The sequence below is a fragment of the Equus quagga genome, chromosome 13, assembly GCF_021613505.1.
Source record: "Equus quagga isolate Etosha38 chromosome 13, UCLA_HA_Equagga_1.0, whole genome shotgun sequence".
Taxonomy (NCBI): Eukaryota; Metazoa; Chordata; class Mammalia; order Perissodactyla; family Equidae; genus Equus; species Equus quagga.
In genome coordinates, this window is record NC_060279.1 from 4,306,824 (window position 1) to 4,323,663 (window position 16,840).

At 49.5% G+C, this 16,840-nt stretch overlaps 1 protein-coding gene and 2 non-coding genes across 5 annotated transcripts in view; 2 read left to right on the top strand and 1 right to left on the bottom strand.

Moving 5' to 3' along the window:
- Positions 1-7,897, top strand: part of RCSD1 (RCSD domain containing 1) — a 60,048-nt gene extending 52,151 nt beyond the window's left edge. For 2 of the 3 annotated variants that reach the window (XM_046683052.1, XM_046683050.1), the window contains one exon: positions 6,650-7,897. In XM_046683052.1, the coding sequence (XP_046539008.1) occupies positions 6,650-6,682 (33 nt within the window). In that variant the 3' untranslated portion in view covers positions 6,683-7,897. Of the gene's footprint in view, positions 1-6,227; positions 6,623-6,649 lie in introns of those variants that run through there. The other variant, XM_046683051.1, reaches the window with a different exon arrangement.
- A 6,930-nt stretch (positions 7,898-14,827) lies between these two features.
- On the top strand, positions 14,828-14,899 carry TRNAP-CGG (transfer RNA proline (anticodon CGG)). The gene has a single exon. It is a non-coding gene; the product is annotated as a tRNA-Pro (tRNA).
- Positions 14,900-15,589: 690 nt separating this feature from the next.
- On the bottom strand, positions 15,590-15,661 carry TRNAP-AGG (transfer RNA proline (anticodon AGG)). The gene has a single exon. It is a non-coding gene; the product is annotated as a tRNA-Pro (tRNA).
- Positions 15,662-16,840: the final 1,179 nt, after the last annotated feature.

Below are 16,840 nucleotides of genomic sequence, written 5' to 3' on the forward strand. Positions count from 1 at the left end.
GTGCTCCTTTCCCTAAAAGACTCGCAGACCCGGGCACCTGCGGGCAGCAGCCCTAGGGTGCGTGAAGGAGGGCCAGGTGTGGCCTTGGGCAGGGGCTCTCCGGGGGAAGCCGGAGCCCTGGCGGAGGAGGCACAGTGTGTGGGACGAGCACAGGCGAGTTGGAGAAGCTTCGGGGCAGGGCGGCATTTGGAAGGCGGCTCCGTGTTCCATCCATCCACACCCGGGCGCTGGACTCCCAGTGCACATGAGGAGCAGGAGGGCTGGGCCCCAACGTGGCAGCTGGGCAGCACCCCTCCCCACCACTCCTGGGGCGCCCATCATCATTCACCTACCTCTGCTTCAGGAGCAGAACCAGCCTTGCCAAGACTAGGAAGTTCCACAGGAAGAGCTGGATGTCCCACCCCTCTCCTCAACAAGTCACCCTCCAGGGTCCCCTTCCCTTTCCGTTGTTCACTCACTCACTCACTCAGGCCACCATCAGCTTCCTCTGCATTAGCCTCTGATGGGGCTTCCTGCTGCCACTTTCTGCCTGCATAGTCCATTCTCTGTACAACAACCAGAGAGTTTCGGTGTTGTGGGTATGTGTGTTTAGGTCATGGACTCATTGCTAAAACTACTCACCTCCTGTGTTAATTTCTTAGGGCAGACCATAACATATTACCACAGAATTGGCAGCTTAAAACAATAGAAATGTATTTTCTCCCAGTTCTGGAGGCCAGAACTCCAAATCAAGGTATTGGCAGGCTTGCTTCCCTCTGGAGGCTAGGAGGGAGACTGCTCCGTGCCTGTCCCCTTACTCCTGGCAGCAACCCTCGGACATCGGTCCTCCCCTCTTCCAGCTTCTGCTGGTGGCCAGCAACCCTTGGCATCCACAGCTGGTGAACACATCACTGCAGCCTCTGCCTCTGTCTTCACGTGGTCTTTCCATCGGTATTTGTGTGTCTCAAACGTCCCCTTCTTTTCTCTTATAAGGACACCAGTCATTGGATGTAGGACCCACCCTAAATCCAGAATGATCTCATCTTGAGATCCTTAATTACATCTGCAAAGATCCCATTTCCAAACAAAGTCATAGTCACAGGTACCATGGGTTAGGATTGGACATAGCTTTTGGGGGGATACAACCCCCTTGTCCTCTGGCTTCCTAGTGCACTCAAAATAAAACCCAAACCCTTTGTGAGGCCCTGCATGTGCAGTGGGGGGTGCTGCCCAGCTCCCCTTGGCTCTCTTTCTCCCCTCGCTGTGCTCTAGCCACGCTGATGGTGTTTTGTTCTTCCAGTACCTGGAGCTCATCCCCCTCAGAGCTCTATCCTTGCCGCCCCCTCCACCTGGAACAGTCCTCCTGCTAATCCTCACATGGCCGCTTCCTTCAGATCTCAGTCAAGAGGCCCCTCCTCACTTAAGTCTGTCTAGACCACCCAAACCAAAGGAAACCACCACCCCCTCGGTTACTCTCTCCCACCATTCCACTTTGTCATCTTAGAACGTATCACTATTTGAAATTCTCTTGTTTACTTCTTTATGATCTCTCTTGACTCTTTTCCCCACTGTATCCCCAGTACCTGCTACAGAAGCTGGACCATTGTAGGTCCTTAAAAAAAAATTTGTTGAGTGCATGAATGAATTTTAAAAGAAAAGAGAAAACTGCTTGACCCAAAAGAAATCATCTTTAATGATACAGCTACAGACATAAGAGGGGTTGATGTGTTTGTAGGGGCTCCCCAGGGGTTCTCACATTTATTCCCACTCAAACCAGATTGGGGAGAAGAATGTGTGGGTCCCAAAGACTCATGACATATGACTCAGACCTCTCTGGTTGGGCTATTAGACAAAGATGATTCAGATTTCTTCAACACCATCCTTTTTTCTGGGTGAGGAAGATTGGCCCTCAGATCACAACTATTGCCAATCTTCCTCTATTTTTCTTTCTCCCCAAAGCCGCAGTACATAGTTGTATATCCTAGTTGTATGTCCTTCTAGTTCTTCTATGTGGGACACAACCTCAGCATGGCTTCATGAGCAGTGTGTAGGTCTGCACCCAGGATCCAAACCCTCGAACCCCTGGCCGCTGAAGCAGAGCATGTGAACTTAACTACTACGCCACCGGGCCAGCCGCAATACCATCCATTCTAAATGAGCAATCTGATCTTGTTAGCCTGGAGATAGCCACCAAGTCTCCAGAAGGCAAATGCATGCCCCAAACCCTTACTCCTTTATGAGAATGGAGCCACATAGTCACCTGCCAGTGGTTCCCTCATCTTACTTTCAGGCTAGGAGGTGCCTGCCTTTCCAGGAGACCTTCCCATCTCACTGGCTTCATCTTCCAGTCCTGAAGGGTTAAGAAGCCACCTTGGTGGGTCGGCCCCGTGGCTGAGTGGTTAAGTTTGCGCACTCCACTTCAGTGGCCCAGGGTTTCCCCGGTTTGGATCCTGGATGTGGACATGGCATCTCTCATCAGGCCATGCTGAGGCGGCGTCCCACATAGCACAGCCAGAGGCATTCACAGCTAGAATATACAACTATCTACTGGGGGGCTTTGGGGAGAAGAAGGAAAAAAAAAAAGATTGGCAACGGATGTTAGCTCAGGTGCCAATCTTTAAAAAAAAAAAAAAAAAACCGCCGCCTCGATCCTTGGTTGAAAAGCTTCAGGCAGGTCTCAGGTAGAGAAGGCTTCCTGGAGAAGCTCCAGGATCTTTGGGGCAGGCTCACTGGAAATTTCTTGAGCCTTACTGCTTCATTTTGAGCCTTACTGCTTCATCTTCCTCACCTGACATGGCCCTGGCACGAGGACGAGATGCCCAGCACCCTCAGAAGCGTTCTTCTCCCAAACAGGAAGCCCAGGTGGAGAAAGAGTAGTTCCACTCACCATCTCTCCACGCTTTTCCTTCTCCTTAGCCATCACTGAGATGCAACACTTTGATGCTCTTAGCCCAACCCCCTGGTCTTAGAGAGAAAGAAACTGAGTCTACAAGACGGGACAGGAGTTGTCCAAGGTCACAGAGCTCGGTGTTGACATGATGGACACCAGCTCCAGTCATTGGAATAAACTGCTTCACAAAGCACCTATGCCCACCTGCATAATTTATTTCATCTTGGGGAGGCGTGGCCTCCAGTCCTCTTCCGTCCCTCTCCAGCCTGCGCAAGGTTAGCACCAAAATGCCTCAGGCAGTGCTGCAAAAGGATTCCCCAGTGAGAGGGTCACGGGCTTCCCAGGGCCCCCCAGGCCCGTCCCAGGTCTTTCCTGATCCGGCAGAGGCACTAAGAGACCGCTGTCCAGCCCCATGATCTAAGCCACATCTTGTCCTTTGATGGTAGAAATCGATTCCTCAGATAAACTAATGATGGTTGCATTCGACAGTTATCTCCAGCACCGTGTTAGTTACTGGGGGCTCACAGATGAAAAAGACGGAGGCATAAACAAACAAACAAATAAAAATAACGACAAGACAGTAGAATAACTGATTCTGCCTGGGAACTGCAGTGCTGTGTGAAGTACAAAGGATGGAGCAATTGATTCTTCAAGAGGAAGCAGGGCAAGGTTTCCTAAGTGGGCCGAAGGCATCAGATGTGTGAAATACTATAAAGGATTAACTTGCTGTTATGTTGCCCCTCACGAGTATGTTAACATTTCATGCTTAAAGAAATGAGCCATCTTGGGAATTTCCATCATGGTGCAGGCTGGACATACCAAAGCACAGCACTTAGGATTCTGTTTATAGGAAAAGTAGCGCTGGAAAGAGGGCACTGAATACGACCCAGCTCTAACACTGTAAATAAATGGAACAAGTGTTTCTCACTCATTCCGTAGCCAGTACCTTCTAGGACCCTCACATATGCCGGAGACAGACTCATCCAAACAGAGACATTCCAGATGCTCTGATGTCACATCCAAGACTTTTTAGTACTGACAGTAAGTGCTGACTCCCTAATGGCCTGGTGCAGTTGCTTTTCCAGGCCATGCTCCTTGATTTTGCCACATCTGGTTTGAAGCTCCTTTCTCCCTCACTTCAGCTGGGACAGCCCCTTCTCCTGACTTTGTAACTAAGTGTTTACTTTGCTCTCTTCTTTCTTCTCCCTCCCCGTTAACTGGGCAGGTCCCTGAGACTCATTTCTCGGCCTTTATCCCTTCTCACTTCTCTTGGGGCCACACTCCCCTGCATTCCCACCTCAACCCCTCCCTTACCGTCAAAACTGCCCTTCACTGAGGTCCCTCCCCCCAGGGACCTCAGGGACCTCGTGGCACCACTTAAGTGCTGTCCTGCTGTTTCTTAATCTGCCTCTCACCCCTGACCTGCTCCATCTTCCTGTATTGCCCCCCAAAGCTAAGTCCCTCTCATACCCACCTTCTCTGCCAAGACTTATGCATGTCATTGGTGGAATTCACAAGACCCTGCTGCCTGGATCTTCTCCAAACCCTTACCGACCCGGCTGAGTCGCACCCATCCTCACTGCTGCCGGAGGCCTCTCGCTGCACGTCTGCCGTCCTCTTTCCTCCCATATTCCTCGCACTTGCACCTGACATCCTCTCCCGCTCTGCGGATGACCTCACCTGTTTGACTGAAAGGAAGACCAGCCACTTGGCCGCCTTCCTCGTTCTCTGCGTCTCCTCTTCCGGTGACTCGGAGGAGAGACCCCTTCTCCTTGACAACACAGAGCCCCTCATCTGCTGTGCTCTAGCTTCCCCCCGATACCATTTTCTGGACATTTGGGGGGTGTGTCTGTGCATTTTAAGTGGTGGAATAGAGTAAGAATTTCCTATTTGGTTTCTCTTCTGTATTTCAGGCTCCTTGCTAGCTCACCCCTTTCTGCCTACAAACATGCTCGATCTCTCCAATCCTAAAGAAGAACCTCTGCCCCGCCCCCCAACCCCATACACACCATCTTCTCTGTCTCCCTCTCATTTGTTTCCCCCTCGTGATTTCACTCTTATCAATGATCTTGAAGCTCACAAATGCCCTCCCAGCCCCCAAAGACTGGTCATGTCTTGGTTCTCTTCACCCTCACCTCTGCGGAGCAGCTGACGCTGGCGGCCTGCCCTGGAAACCACCTCCCTCCCTTCGCCTCTGTCTGGCGAGGCTGCCCCGGCCCCTCCTCCCTCTCTGCCTCCTAAAGAGCCGCCACATTCTGACCTTGGCAGTCTCCTCTGGCTCTCACTCGCAGGCTTCAGCCATCACGTTTTCTGAATGATTCCTAAACCTGACCTCACCGTCACCTCCGGACCACTCCTGACTCAGTGCCAGCCTGGCCGGGGTCCCGACCACACACCAGCAGACCTCCCCACTGGGAGGCCCGCCAGTGCCTCACACTCAACATTTCCAGAACCAAATTCATCCTACTCACTCTGTCTCTTCACCTACAGTCAACTGAAACCCAAAATACCTTAGCTATACTTGCCCATCTCTGCTAATGAGGCAGTTCCATTTCTTCTACCTCCATACCTCATCCCTCCCAGGTCTCATGAGATTTCTCACGTGGGAGCTTTCACTTCCTCTCTCTCTCCCCGTCTCCATCTCCGCTGCTGTGACGCCAGCACTACCCTTTCTTTCTTATCTCTACAGTCACAACTCATGCCTAATGGAATTCCTGGTCTCCAGACCCTCCCTCCACATTAGCACCAAATTCGTCTTCCTGAAAATGCCATCTCGGTTGTCTGCTCTCCTACCCAAAACCCGTTGGAAAGTCGAGTTCACACCCCTCTGCGTGCCGAACTTTGCCACTGTGCCCAGCCTTCACCTGTCCCCCCTGAGGGGTCCAGGGCTCCAGGCAGCCTACACCACCCACCATTCCACAGTAGGCAACACATCCTGTCACCGGCTCCTGCCGCCCCCCCACCCCCCAGTGCCTGCACCCCCAGTGAGATTGCTCTCAGCTGGCTGGGCCATCTCACTGACCTAGAAGTCCTCTCACTGCATCCCTGTCCTCCGCAGGCCTTCCCTGACTGCCCCATGACAAAGCCCCCAGAGAGCTGCGCAGCTCCTCACACTCATCTAGTCCACCAGGGCAGCCCGTGTCACCTACCGCCTTGCTCAGTGCACACACTTGCGAACGTCTCCACTTCACAGCTAGAGAACTGGTGGTGCTGAGGCCTCGTGTGGCTCCTTGCAGAGAAGGAGCTAAAAGTCATACCTTTTGAATGAATGTTGAATACATAGCTATTTTCCTGTCCTTTACTCAAGTCTTTTATTTTCATGTCTTTCTGTTCTTTTTCCATTTTTATGCTGCCAAAGATTCTTGAGCAGTGTTTCAGGAGATGAAATTGAGTGGGAAGGAGTGAGTAGGTAAGTCCTAGGGCACGGAGGACATGGGAAGCCAGCCATCAAGAAATGGGCAGTATCACCTAATAGTTGAGGGTTCAAGCTCTGGGCCCTGACTCCACCACTTATAAGCTGTGTGACCTAAGGGAAGTCGCTTAAACTCTCTCTGCCTTAACTGTCTCACCTGTAAAACAGAGTTACTAGAAGTACCCAAGTCATTGGTTTTGTGAGGAATAAATGAGTTGATGCACGTAACAAACTATGTCAGGCACAGAGCATGATTATTACCATTACCATTACTATTACTGCCTGATCTGCCATCCCCAAGGACATATGCCGAGTGTCAGGATTTCCCCACTGTCTTCCTAATTCATTCTTTCCTCCTCTGTTCACAGGAAGACACCCCTGTCCAGGACACTAAAATGTGAGGACGAGCTCATTGTGCCCGTGATGAAGCTGCTGGAGACGTCTCTCTGGAAGCAGCAGCAACAGTAGGAGCAGCAGCAGATGAAGCCATCGCAGAAGCAGCCTAGGAGGAGGGTCTGGAGCCCCCTGAAGATGCAGGGTATTTGCTTCCTGGCCTCTATGCCGTCCGCAGACAGAGATTGGATCTGAGGGCAGCAGACTTTTATCAGCTTGAGTGTGTGTCACTTGGTAGACTTGGTTAAAAAAAACAAAAAAAAATCTTATTTAAAGCAATTTCCTGTGGTGACAACTCCCTGGGATACTGTCAACCTGCAGGGCTGGGTCCTGGCCGCATCCACTGACCCCTCCGCTGACCTCGGAACTGGACTCTGATTTAGCTTATCAGACTTCGTTTGTGTAAAGTGATAGCCTTTTTGATGTTCAAAGTCTTTACAGTTCTCAGATGTAAGTAAAAGCTAATTTCCGGTGGCCAGAAACAAAAGAAAATAGTATTGCTGAAAATATAAGTCCTATAAGTTACAGAAGATCTTAAATTGTATCAAGACCCGGAGACAAACTTCCTGCTAGGTCCAAATTTGAACTGGCCAGCCAATTTTTAAAACATTGGACTAGAAGAGAAAATTATTGAAACATTAAAAAATATGTGTCTGTTCCAGCAATAGGAGCTTTTTGTCCCCTAGTTTTCTTGTTGATGACTACCATGGGAGGTGACTGGCTCAGCTGGCCTGCTTCTGCCAGGGAGGAAGAGGCCACAGGGAGCATCTCCCAGGCAGAGGCAGGCTGTCAGGAGGTTTCACAGCTCTGCTTCCTATCCTCATCCTGAAAGCAGGGCAGTGGTACCTGAACAACGCCTGCCCTCTGATTCACCGTGTGAGGATGAAGTTCGCACCTCCACAAGCTGGCCTCGAGCATGGATTAGCAGTTTCCTGGGAGGTGCTTTGAGTGTTGAGATGTGCAGGCATCCTTCCTGCTGCCCGGGGAAGCTGCTCTTGATGGAAGCCCAAGTTCTCCTTCCCGACTCAGGAGTGGGTTGGGGTCTTCAGTCGGCTCGCACTGGCAGCTCTGGCTTTAATGTTCTGTCTGCAGAGTGCAGGCTGTTTTGCAAGGAACAGGGGGCCTGACTCCCCTTCCTTAACTTGTGTCTTCTCCTCTCTTCGTGCACTCCTGCTGAAAGATGTTAATCCGAATAAATGTTTCATCTTCAGGGTTGATCCTTATTCAGATCTGAGTATTTCACTGTCTCGTCGTGCTGGTTTGGTAGGTGGAGCAGGTGTTTTCCTGGAGGTCTGTTAGACCACACCCTATCCTGACCTCAGAAAATTGTCTCCCAGACTAAAAGACCTTATGTCACCAAGGATACCTCAATTTTCTCATCCCATTTACAGTTTTCCTAACTCCAGGATAATATTAATATTTGGGATATATGTATTTTTCAATACTATTTTTAAATACAACACATCTTCTAAAACTTGTAACCTAGTCAAGCCCAATACTATAATAAGCTTTTAGTTTTAGCAGAATTTTGGAGATTTGTGTGTGTCAGATATTTTGAGGCCTATATCATGTATATCTATCTCTCTATCATCTATCCCTTTATCTATCTATCTACCTACCTACCTACCTACCTATCATCTATCTACCTATCTATCTACAGAGATGTATGCCCCTAAACAATACATGATTTTATTTCTGTGTCTTGGGGTTGTTTGTACACACATACATATCCAGGCAAGAGTTTTGTGAATGTGTACATGATTGTGAGGGTGTGTGATGAAAGGGTAAATCTGCCACTTTCTCTTACTTGAAAAAGGAACAGAAGAGAAAGCATGGGATGTAGGTGTGAAAATAAAACTCTGTTTTTCTTCTCGAGGGTCTAAACCTTAGAGTAGCAGATGAGAAAGGAGCAATAAAAAAATGACAAAAATTTGATGCTGAAGGAGCATGCTTGATGGTGTCAGAGTACCTTTCCATCTCCCCTAGTTCCCTATTAAGCACATTATTTGATCTATTTTGTGAAAAACAGAGGCCCCGTTCCCAGGGGTTGTCAGCACAGGGGGCTTTTGGCAGGAACCGTTTCCCGGGGGGGCTGCAGCCTGGCTGTTTATAGCTCCACTTTCCGGAGGCGACCATGATGAGGTGCGGCGTCCGCATGGCTGACAGTGGGGACTAAAGAAGCCCATTTCTGTCTTAGGTAGCACGAGGTCCTCGCCAGGCCTGGGGGACCTTGTTTCTTTCAGGCCTCCTTAACAGGCTTCAAAGAAAACGCGATTCTTCACAGCTACAGGATAACGAATCAGAATCATTCATCCACTTCCTTGTAATCCAGCTTGATTTTTCAAGTGTCCTTCCTTTCTCCAGAGAGGGAGCAAGAAGAAAAGTTTAGGGATGCTTTGAAGGGATATGCCAATACTTCAAAGAGGCTGGGATGCTGTTTCAGCTGCAGGTGGAATGGGGTGCCCAGTTGATCAGAGAGGCCCCAGGGCCTCAGAATGCCCCTCTCCTCACTGGGGTCACCCTGAACAAGGCCCACTTGGCCATACTGGTTTTGGTCTATGACCAGTGGACTAGAAGCTCAATAAGTATATGTCAAATAAAGGAATCAACGAGTGGTCAGGCAACGAGTACATCATCATCTTCTGATTCGGTGCTCTTGGAAGTGTAAAAGTTTAATACGGTTGAATGAATGAGGACCTTCCTCTGCTCATGAAAGGAGCCCGACTCAGATTGGCTGATGAAAGACAGAACTACATCCAAGAATCTCTCTCTACCTATACACTAAATCATATAAATTAAAAATCTGTGGATAGACCTAAACACAATCACTCCAACAATGTCAGAAATCTCTCTTTGTTATTCTCTGCTTTCCTCATCTTGGCCGTGTTCTTAAGCAGGCTCTTTCCAGCCTGCAAACCCAATGGAAAGAGCTGATTCTTTTCCAATGACTATGGGGGAAAATTGCAAAGGTTTTCTATAGGCCCCTTGTGGATCCTGTGTCCATACCTGAACCAGTCGTTATGACCAAGAGATTGGCTGGGCCCAGATCATGTGCTCTCTCCTGGAGCTAGGGGCTCGGTAAGTCAATCAATGCCCTGGGAATAGGAGCAACGGGCGCCTCAAGGTGAAATTGGGGTGCTGTGACCAAAAGAAATGATGCTGGGTAGGCAAAAAACATGATAGATGTCTCCAACAGGGCAATACCTGAAGCCAAATTACTGTCCATTGTTTGCTAAAAAATTACATTTTGTTTAACGCCAACTAGTTTTTGTCAACGTTTTCTCCATGGGCCAGGTGAAAATAGTATGAACAGAATGTCTCTGTATGATGCATGACCAGGTGACTTATGAAGATGTCAAGGACACTGAGCAAAATTCAAGCGCTACTCAAATAGAACTGTATTAGTTTTCATAAGCTCCCAGAGAAAACCAGTCTCATGATTTGTGTAACACCGTGTTGCTGTGTCCAGATACGGCCTGGAGCTCCATGAGGGTGCAGTCAGGGTGTGTGTTTTTCTTCATTGTGCACAGTGCCTCACGCATGGTAGGTGCTCACTCAACGTGTTAAGTAATGAATGACTGCACTGACTTCAGAGCTGGAATAGGATTATTTTCAACATTCATCGCTGCCCAACACTCCGCTTATTTGATACCAGATGCCTGAAGTGTCCTAAGTAGCAACTGATTGCCCTGGCTTCAGTCTTCCTTCCCGATCAAAGTGCCAGTGCTCCTGAGAGAGGAAATAGTTTGATCCTCCTGCTTCATCACACCTTGGGTTCTGTTGCTTCTTGAAACTCTCCCCAGGGAGGTTGGAAAACAAGAGCAGAGTGCACAAAAGTCTAGGGCAGGAGACACACTTCTCAGGCTTCCCTATCTTCCTTGGGGCAACCCAGGCTCCCACTCAGCCCAGTGACGTGCTGACCAGAGTCGCTATGGATGCTGAGAAGACCATTATTCCACTGCCGCCCTCAAATCCCAGGAGAGCTATGGGACTTCTGGAGAGGCTCCCCTGTGGTCAAACGGGGCAGGAAACTGTGATTCTTTGAGGCTCTTCAGAGGAGGAGGAGGAGGTCAACCTGTTACATGCCTTATGGTGAAAAGGGAGCCACAAGCGTAAAACCGCCCACCTCAAAAATAGGAGCAGGGAGACTTCTGACCCCTCCTGCCAGTTCTGCAAACTTGTGGGCTTCTCCGTGGGAGTTGCAACCCCCTGGTCCTGGCACAGCCAGGGAGATGTTATGAGGGAGGCAGCAGGAAGAGGGCGAACAGGAGGCTAACCCTGACCCGCCCCCCCCCCCCCCCCCACACTCCCCACACACCTGTAAGTAGTGACTCTGGCCCTTGCTGGTGCAGTTTTGCATAAAATTTGAGAGCATTATTTTAACTTAGGGAAACCTATAATGTTAGTTATCACACTGATCAACTGCTTCTGTTTTAAAGAGTGAGAGGACTGAACTGCACTGTAACCAGCATTCAGTAATAAGATTCTAGAATGATTATATGGTTGGCACTCAAAGAATGGGTGTTACCAAGAGCGAGATACTCATTCCCCTCCAAGAAAATAATAAGACCTCAAACACTAGTCACTACTGTTGGACTATCTATGGAACCCATGGGTGCTGGATGGTGCCAGGCACTTCCCCATCATGGCTGCACCTGGCCCCTCAGAGTGACAGTAACAGTCTTGTTGACAACTCCCGGAAGCAGTCAGGGTGGGAAAGTGCAAAAGGGGCTGCGCTGCATTGCCTCTAATTCTGTCTCTTTTCATTCCACCAAGCACAAGGAAATACACTTTTAACAATCCTGTTTTCTTTGTGATTTAAATATGTTAATTATCCTTTTTTGTCTCTTTATAAAAGCAATACATCCTTATTTTAGCAAAGTTGTGGAGGAAAAGAAAAAATTCAAGTAATTAAAAAATTATTCATAATCCCACTACTTCGAGATAACTAGTGTTAATATTTTCCGGATTTTCTTCTGGTTTTTTAATGCATGTATATATGTTTGTTTTGTTTTTAATTCTTGGTTGTTACAAAACTGGGAACTTAGTATTTGTAATTGTGTATCATTCTTTTTTGTAACATACTATCATGAGCATGTCTTCATAAACGGTCACAATTTTGATCATGAAAACTACACTTCTGTCCTCTTTGATTCACCCAATATGATTCAGAGCAAGACCAACTCTGTATACAGCAGAGGATCTGTATATGCCCTGGTGGGAATGAAGGTGTTCTGGCGGGAAGCAGTTCTTTTCACAATCTGGACTTTAGATGCCTATCACCTTTATGACCTCATGCTCTCTCAAAACTTAAAATTTTTGAATGAAAAATGAAAAGGTTGAGGCAACTCCAAAAATTCATTCCTGATGATTCAGGGATTGCAAAATTCAGGGGGAAGCATAGGATAAACCTCAGAAAATGGATCGTTAAGGAAATCACATAGAAATGTTCTTGGTAAAATGTAACTGAAGGTATTGGTGGGATAGTGGACTGGAGACTGGAAAAAGACACGAATTTTCCATCAGATCCAAGTTTCTGTTTCGATCAGGACATGGCTTACAGTGGGTGAAGCAAATCTACCAGCTGCGACACCTGCCGTGGCCTGCAGGTGCCTAGCCCACAGGCAGCAAGTGAGGCTCAGCACACAGCCTGCGTGCCAAGTGAGCCGGAAGGGAACTCCTCTGGATGGCAAACCCACAGGATTAAATTGTATTCTCACTTCCAAGGACTGACCATTCCAAGTCAGAGCCAAGTCTGCACCACTTAACTCTACGTTGGGTCAGAATTCAGTGGCAAGCAAACATTAGTTATAAAACAGTCACTAATCTCCCACTACAACTGATTTAAAAAGTCATTCACAGTTTCAAGGCATCAGCCATAACACCATCCCAGAGTTATTCTAATCACCTCCTAATGGACCAACTCTTTCTAATTTCATCTTTGCCCTCATGCATCTGACCTCAAGTCAAAATTATGATGTTCAATAGTACTTTTAACATTACCACCATTCTCAAAAGCTTTGATGCCACCAAATCCCTTAAAGGAAATGAAAAGATTGAATCATGAGTTTCAATGTTCTCCGAGAGCCACTTGTCCTCTTCTTCCACGTCAGTTTCCATCTTGCTTGCTAACCAGCCAAGGCAAGCTCATTGGCATGGAATTGCAGGAGAGCCGTGAAAGCGGTCATCCCATTTGACCATGCCAGTTCTGGGAGTACCCTAAGGAAATCATATAAAACCCGGGGAAAGTATATACACGAATGGGTCAATCGAACAAATCAATGAAATGTTAGACACCACTTATGTATCATACAATAGAAGAATAATTAAGAAAATTGCTATATTATTTTGATGGATAGTATGAGATCATTACAAACAACTTCAAGAGATGGGAAAGCAGGTGTGGGAAATTAGAAAACAGCAACAGCTAACAATACAGACCTTGAGGGGGCACGCGGACAAAGGTGAGAAATGTCTCCAGCTTTGCCATCTTTCACGGCACTGGTGAGTGGAGGGAATGCCAGGAGTGGGAGACAGCTCCGGCAAGGCAGAGGGGGCCCTACCAAAGGCGCAGTCTCAAAGGAGAGAAAGACCCAGATTGTTCGGGACTCACCCAGGTGAGAGCTCCTCCTCCCCGACCCTCACCCCTGAACCCATCCTCAAACTCAAAAAGAGCGAGTTGAAAGCAATATCCAGCTCCCAAACCTCAGCTCAGTAAGAGGAAGAGAGCCGTCTCAGACAAGAAGCGGGGGTTGTCGGTAAAATTTTTACACACGATCAAAGCAAACAGAGGACTTAGAGCTGCCCACCTTAGGCCTGGCCTCCTCCTCCGGGGAGCAGCGCGGCTCGGGGAGCTCCACGTCGCCGGAATGGGTTATCAAAAGGGTTTGCAGCTTTTGCTGTTTGTTTTGAGGTGTTTTCACTTGTATTTCCCTGTCACACTCCCCAAGGGCACGAGCTCTGGTCCTGACCTAGCCTTGAGCGGCACCCCGAGCGCCCGCCCGCATCCGGAGGAGGAGAGGAAGAGCAGACGAGCGGGTGCACGAGGGGAGCTCTCAAAAGGTGACAAGGCAAAAGCCACCTGGACCTCGAGCCCTGCCTGACCCGGCTACAGAGCAGCGCTTCCGTCTCCCCCGGACTCAAGGCAGCTCGGGGATGAGGGGCCTCTGCACCCGACCCCGAACCGCGCGGAGGTGGAGGGCGAGCCAGCAGGAGGCGCGCCGCCGGGGAGACGCGCGCCGAGACCCGCGCTCCGCTCCACCCCCCCACCCCCCAGCCTCGGGGCCTCGGGGCCTCGGGGCCTCGGGGCGGCTCGCTCAGCGCGCGGGCATACGGGGTGGCGAGCGGGACGCCAGGCGAAGGGCCACCCCGCTGCCGCTGCGCTCCCCTGCTCCAAGCTACCAAGGCGCCCCACTCTGCTCCCTCCTCCCCAGCCCCTTTCATGCCGCCCCTTCACCCCACCTCTCAAGATCTCGGTAGTCCTATACCGGCGCCGCCACTTCCTCGAGGTGTGGCCTCAAGTGAGCTACTTAACCTCTCTGGGCCCGAATTTCCTCATTGCAAAATGAGGATAACAGTAGTACCTAAGGGGCAGACTGTTATGGACAGCCCGTGAGTTCAACAGATGCAAAGCCCTTAAAAGAGTGCGTGATCCCATAATGAACGTCCACAAAAGCTGGCTGTGGGCACTCTCCTTTGGGCTTCCTCCGCCCCATCACTCCTTCCCGGCAGGGACAAGCCGCATCCCTCGCCGTCTCTGCCCGACCCTCCCGCCGGCGGTCTCGGGGGCGGGGCGCGCGGCAGCCTCCGTGCCTGGCCGGTGGGCTGAGCGCAGGCGGCGAGCTCCCCGCAAGGGCCGGGCCCCGGCGCCCGAGGGCCTGGCCGGGCGACCGGCTCAGGGACGGCGGCTTCTGGGACCGGGTGCGCGCCGCGGGCCGAGGAGGGAGCCCGAGGGTTGGGTGATGCCCTGGCCCGCCCCGCAAAATGCGCGTGCGCTGCCGCGCCGCCTCTGCGGGGCCACACGGGCCCGGCGCCCGAGCTAGGAGCGTGGGCGGTCCGGGCCGCAGGGGAAGGGTCGCCGCTGGGGTCGGTCAGCCGCGCCGAGGGGCGGGCTAAAGCTGAAGTGAGGCGCCGGGAGCGCATTAGCTGAGAGCGGCTCGTTGGTCTAGGGGTATGATTCTCGCTTCGGGTGCGAGAGGTCCCGGGTTCAAATCCCGGACGAGCCCAGGCTTTTTATCCTCCCTCTCTTTCTTTGTCTACATCCTAAATTTTAAAAAGTTTCTTCTCTTCCTCCCACAACCCATTTAGAGGCTTACAGGAAAGTATTCTGGTCCCCTGAGCTCGAATGTTGATCCTCTTAATTTTGCCAAGTAAGGGACCGAATGAGATCAATTCGTACAACATACGGTTACTGTACGTCGGAGAGCAAGGCGTCAAATTTGCTTTACCCTTTAAAGCACACGCCTTGGAAAAGAGATGCCTCGTGCGGAGTCCTGGACACCCCTCTAACGCTACCTCCAAACGTGGGCAGGGGGCGCCACGGAGGAGCGGGCCCAGGGTGAACCGGAGAGCGGGTCCCGGGCGGGGGGGGCGCGCGGGTCCCGGGCGGGGGGGGGGCACGGGCCCCTCCTGCGAGTCCTGTGCACGTGCGCGGGCGCGGGCATGTGTAAGCCACGCCTGGGGGCCCCAGGAACGCACGCGGCGGCCCTGGCACGCGCACGCCTCCGACGGCGCTTTCAGAGCATTAACGAAGTTGGAACATTTCTACGTTCTCACGCTACGTCTTTTAATGCTATTTGAATGTAAAGTGTGCTCTAAGTTCAGTTTTGTGTTTCGCACCAAGGAGTATTTATTATGTTTAGTGACCTATTCTAAAATTAACTCCGTAATTTGCAGTTTATCAAGGAAGGAAAACAGGGCTCGTCCGGGATTTGAACCCGGGACCTCTCGCACCCTAAGCGAGAATCATACCCCTAGACCAACGAGCCGACGTGGTTACTCTTTTCCCGCTATGACAAAGGAAAGTGGAGCTACTTAGTCCCGCGCCCCCAAGTGGTTATTCGTGTATTGGATTTATATCTTTCGACTGTTTTCGCGTTCTACCGTTCAAGTTTTCGAATTTCTTTCTTTTCTCTTTTGATCTTTGAAAATCAGTAACACAGGAGAGGACGACGGTGTCATTACCAGTGTAATATTTACCTTTTAATTTGAAAACCTTAAGTCTATTCATATTCATGACTAATAAATTGCAGCGAGTGTGTGGGACTGTCCCTGTGGCAGACAGATTCCAAACTCTCTCCCTTACGAGTTCTGGATGTTGCGCCTTCCAATAGTAGTAAAATTGTTGGTTTCTCGCCTATCCTTTTTATCCGAGAGTTCAAAGCACTGCCTTTCCAGCCTTGCGAATTCCCATCTCTGTGTTCTCACTCGAACTATTCTCTTCGGTTGGAAAACCTTTTCCCTTTTGGATAAATTCCAAACTCTAACCTTCCCAGAAAAAGATTCTTTAACATATTAAAACTAGTTGAATGTGTATATAATTGGGTTGCAGTCTTGTCTCCTCTAGTCATAATTTATTGGAGGACAACACAACAATATCAACATTGAATTCTGCTGTATAATTGGCTAACCAGTTGTATAATTGGTGCCCAGTTGGCTCAATATCTTTAATTAGATAAAGAAGGCATGGCTTCTTTACAATATTTTAGATTCTTAAATATTTAGTACTGAGGCTTACACTAGCAAAGCTGGCACTCAATGAATAATTGCTGAATGACTTCAATTTGTTCCAAATTCCTTAACAATACTACATTTTGGTACTTGGACAACTGGTAATTGTGAATTGTCACTCTAGCAAATAATTAAACAGATAAGACACAACAGATAGACAGCGTCACTATCCTAGATAGACCTGTTTATCTGTTTTATTTCATATACCATTCATTCATCAGTTTATTCATTTGACTGCTCATTCATTCAACAAACATTTACAAGCACTAACTATGTGCCAGACACTGAATCGTCAATTTTCTTCCTGTGGTTTGACACCAGTAAATTATACTTTTGGAGCTGTAACATTCGGTCCCCACCCTTCTTTATTTGAAAGTGTCCTAACTTGAGTCTTCAGTTTTTCTTAAGGCTTAAGGCAAGGACAAGCATAAGAACAA